General features: G+C 48.7%; 1 protein-coding gene across 1 annotated transcript in view; it reads left to right on the forward strand.

The window, feature by feature from the left end:
• Window positions 1-4,244, forward strand: part of ADGRA3 (adhesion G protein-coupled receptor A3) — an 82,756-nt gene extending 78,512 nt beyond the window's left edge. Inside the window, exons 18-19 of the mRNA XM_015568697.1 lie at window positions 2,420-2,515; window positions 2,644-4,244. Coding sequence (XP_015424183.1) covers window positions 2,420-2,515; window positions 2,644-3,886 — 1,339 coding nt within the window. The 3' untranslated portion in view covers window positions 3,887-4,244. The remainder of the gene's footprint in view (window positions 1-2,419; window positions 2,516-2,643) is intronic.
• Window positions 4,245-4,834: the final 590 nt, after the last annotated feature.

A 4,834-nucleotide genomic window follows, 5' to 3' on the forward strand; every position in this document is an offset into this window, starting at 1 on the left:
GAGGGTGGGGGTGGGCTGGTAAGCGAGGGAAGGTGACTCACTACCACTTTCTCGTGGAACGTGACACTTCTGGAAGTCTGGTGCTCAGCAGGGAAGAGGAATTGGACGTGCTGTGGGTGGGACAGGAGACATTTACCTGTGTGGTCCTGCAATGGGACCCCCAGGGAGAAGTTAGCTAAGGAGGGAATGATTCCCAGGCTAGTCCGGGCCAGTGTTTACTAGACAGACCCTGGGAAATAAAAGGGTGAAGAATCATGTGTCATGGAAATGCACCCTTGAAACCTATATAATCTTATTAATCAACGTCATCCCAATAAATATAATGAAAAAAGAAAATGTGAAAAATAAAAGTATTTTGATGGGGGGGAGGGGGGCAGTGAGGCTCAGTGGTTGAGCATCCAGTTCAATTCCCAGTCAGGGCACATGCCTGGGTTGCGGATTCGCTCCCCAGTTGGGGGGTATGCAGGAGGCAGCAATCGATGTCTCACTCATCATTGATGTTTCAATCTCTAAAAATTAAAAAAAGAAAGAATTGAGAAGAGCACCTAAGAGCATAGAAGATTCGGGAAGAGTGGCCCAGGACGATGAGGGCAGTGGCATGCCCAGCCAGAGTCAGGTTAGAGAGTGAGGGCTCTAGCATCTCTGTCACTTTTATTACAAGAACTGAGCAAAGGTGTTTGGCTGAGAGACGGGGATCCTGTCCTCAAGCAGCTGTTGCCTCTGTAAGTAAAAGATAGCTTGGCCTCTAAACCCAATGTGGTCCCTGAATGACCCAAAGGTACCTCTTTATGTTTAGACAGTGCAAGCTCCTCCTTCCCCATGACCTTGAGCCTGAGGAAGCCCCAGCAACCTGGCCACCGGAGGTTGGGCTGGAGGTGCCTGAGTCTCTCCTGGCCCCAGAGGTGGCAGTTTCAGTAGCATATACATGGGAACAGCCTCACAATAAGGTGATAAAGGTGAAGCAAATGATGATGGTAGTTATTTCCAGGAGTTTGTCACTGACGGGAGAGAAAGAAGGTGGTAAGCCAAGGCAAGTTTAAGGAAAGAGGAGAAAAAGTGAACGTAAATTTTTAGGCTGGAAATCCAAGGCAGTGGAGAAGATTTAAAGCTGCAAAATAAGGGTTAGTTGATAACAGGAAGTCCTGGCGGTGGGAGGGAAAAGGGCAGATCCTATGATTAATGTGGGAAATGTCGCCAAGAATTAATGGGAATTAGCACGGCAGGAAGGGAGAGGATCTCCGATGTTGGCCTCCCTCTAATGTGTGAAGTAGAGACAGGGTGATGGTTTTATAGTGTAATCAGCTGTCTTTTTCAGCAACACTAATTAATATCATATTGAAGGGGTTTAGTACCTGTGAGCATGACCAGGAAACAGAGAAATGGGTCATGACTATTGCCTTTATCCAGCCAATTCAGTTTTGGGGCTGTATTCATGGAGTGGCTGATGCAGAATTAAGACTCTGTGGCCAGGGGGTACCCAGCCAGGGCAGAAAGTTGCCTGTTTCTCGTTTCAGAGAGCTCAGGGAAGCTCGGGCCATAAAAAGAAGGTGTGCACCTAGGCTCAGCCACCGTTGCCCCCCTCAGTTCTTAGTGCACCGTCATCTGTCTTGCCCCTCTCAGCTAGTCAGAGGGAAAGGGGCCAAGAGGGGCCAGACGGGGCTGCTGGGATCCAGGGAACTCCCTAGCCTAAATCTCAATTGACTAGAAATAGGCACGCACAGCACTGGAACGTCCTGGATACACAGGCTTAAGCTGGACATTGATAAACTATTTAGCCTGGCCAGCATGGCTCAGTGGTCGGCCTATGAACCAGGAGGTTATGGTTCAATTCCAGGTCAGGGCACATGCCGGGGTCATGGGTTCCATCCCCAGTATGGGGCATGCAGGAGGCAGCTGCCCAGTGAGTCTCATCATTAATGTCTCTATCTCTCCCTTCCTCTCTGAAATCAATACCAATATATTTAAAATAAGTAATTTATTTGTCATTCTGTGTTTTGGCTGCACTATGTATGGCACAGTGAAATCTTCAAGTCCATTTTTTAATGGACTAACTTTCCAGTTCACCAGCTGCATCTAAAACAAAACAACAACAACAAAAAACAACAGTTCCCCCTAAAAGAAAAAGTATGGATTAAAACCCTCCCTGCTATAGCTGTGTTACCATGTCTGTCCACAAGGTGTCAGAAGATGACCAGCTTTCCTCCACTTGGAAACTTGGTGGACCGCCTGCTTTGAAAAAAGGAAATCTAAACAAAAAATTTAAAAAAAAATTGCTCACACAGCAGCCTCTGAAAGCTAACCTTCAGTTTACTGTGTAAGAGGATTCACAGTCTTTAAGGAATGGCTTGTGCCGTGATGGGATGTGGCCACCTTAACTAATGGGATGATGAGCTGTGACTTCTTTTATTCCTCCTCCCAGGTTTTACCTGATCGGGGGCGGCATCCCCGTCATCGTCTGTGGGATCACTGCGGCAGCAAACATCAAGAATTACGGCAGCCGGCCAAGTGCGCCCTAGTGAGTAGTTTGCGCTCTCGGTGCACCTGGCCTGACCCAGTTGTTTCACTAAAGTTTATTGCCATTTCGTAAGCACTTGGCTGACCTATGTAGTAGCATCTGAGCTGGCTCACCCTTTTCTCTCCTAGTTGCTGGATGGCGTGGGAACCGTCCTTGGGAGCCTTCTACGGGCCCGCCAGCTTCATCGCTTTCGTAAACTGCATGTACTTTCTCAGCATCTTTGTTCAGTTGAAAAGACACCCTGAGCGCAGGTACGAGCTGAAGGAGCCGGCCGAGGAGCAGCAGAGGTTGGCGGCCACCGAGAACGGCGACGTGGCTCAGCCCGACTCCATGTCCTTGTCCCTGATTTCCACGGCAGCGCTGGAGAACGAGCACACGTTCCAGGCGCAGCTGCTGGGGGCCGGCCTCACTCTGCTCCTCTACGTCGCCCTGTGGATGTTCGGGGCGCTGGCGGTCGCCCTGTACTACCCTTTGGACCTGGTGTTCAGCTTCTTCTTCGGAGCCACGTGTTTGAGCCTCAGTGCGTTCATCGTGGTGCACCACTGCGTCAACCGGGAGGACGTGCGGCTTGCGTGGATCATGACCTGCTGCCCAGGCCGGAGCTCCTACTCCGTGCAGGTCAACGTGCAGCCCCCCAACTCCAGTGGGACGAACGGGGAGGCCCCCAAGTGCACCAACAGCAGCGCTGAATCCTCGTGCACAAACAAGAGCGCGTCCAGCTTCAAAAACTCCTCCCAGGGCTGCAAACTCACCAACCTGCAGGCTGCTGCGGCCCAGTGCCACGCCAACGCGCTCCCCGCGAATGCCACGCCGCAGCTGGACAACAGCCTGACGGAACACTCGATGGACAACGACATCAAGATGCACGTGGCGCCTTTGGAAGTGCAGTTTCGAACAAACGTGCACCCCAGCCGCCATCACAAAAACAGAAGCAAAGGGCACCGGGCGAGCCGGCTGACCGTCCTCCGAGAATACGCCTACGACGTCCCCACGAGCGTGGAGGGCAGCGTGCAGAACGACTTGCCCAAGAGTCGGCCGGCCAACAGCGAGGGCCACTCGAGGAGCCGCCGGGCTTACCTCGCCTACAGAGAGAGACAGTACAACCCACCCCAGCAGGACAGCAGCGACGCTGCCAGCACGCTCCCCAAAAGCAGCCGGAACGCGGACAAGACCGTGTCGAGTGGCAGTAAGAAAGAGGCCTTAAGGAAGCCAACTGCAGTTGAACTTGAAAGTCAGCAGAAGTCTTACGGCCTCAACTTGGCCACGCAGAACGGACCCATCAAAAGCAACGGGCAGGAGGGGCCCTCGCCGGGTGCGGACAGCGCGGGCAACGTGAGGACTGGGCTATGGAAACACGAAACGACTGTGTAGCGGTGGGGGGCCTCCTGGGCAGAGAGAGAGCCGTGCAAACCCTGAGAGTCCATTCCTTTAAGCTCTGGACGCGGGAAAACAAACTGTTTACAGCCACCTTAGGGATCCAAAAGAATTTTGAGTAAACTTCAAAGTTTTGGATTTTAGTTATTTTATACCCCCCAGTTGTTGCTTTTTTTATGAATTAAAAAAAAAAAAAAGAAAAGGAAGAAAACCTCAAAGGCATTGTTTTAGTTGTCAGACTATGAGCAGGACATTTGGGTCTGAAATGTAATTTCTTGAAATCTGTAATAACGACTTAACATTTCAGATGTGTATTTAATACAATAAATAGGTGTTGGTCATTGTGTCAATCGTACATTTTTATATTTTACAATAGAAGCAATGAATTCTTTTTTAATGATGTTTTTACACATTGGGATAGTTTAATGAGATATATACACAGGCTGGTTAGCAGATGTTTACATGATTAGCTCCACTGATTATGGCATATGAATGAAAGGGCTCTTGGACTGATGTTTTATAAATATTATTTTGAATGCTTCAAGTGTTTTATAAGCTCACAGAACGTTTCTAAAAAGGTCTTTCTAGGTTTCATTACTTTTGCCATATCAATTGGATCCTTTTAATATTATTACCACTCTTGTGGCTTTTCCACCATTTATTTTTGGGTTTAAGTTTCTTATTCAATCTTTTTTTCCTTTTCTCAGCATATGATTTTTGAATGTAAATGAAGAGCTACCATATAAGGTTCCCATTCACTTATTCTGGATTCTTTAATTCTTTAATATTTTGTTCTTAAAGAGAGAAAGTCCCTTGGGTTCATGCTAACGTACTGATTTTTAAATTCCATTGCAAAGATAAGAGCAGGTCTCATCCAAATGTTAACATTGATCATCAGTGCAGGATAGTCCTTGTCCATCTGCAGTCCCGTCTCACTGTGCTCCA

This window comes from Myotis davidii, unplaced genomic scaffold, assembly GCF_000327345.1.
Source record: "Myotis davidii unplaced genomic scaffold, ASM32734v1 scaffold743, whole genome shotgun sequence".
NCBI lineage: Eukaryota > Metazoa > Chordata > Mammalia > Chiroptera > Vespertilionidae > Myotis > Myotis davidii.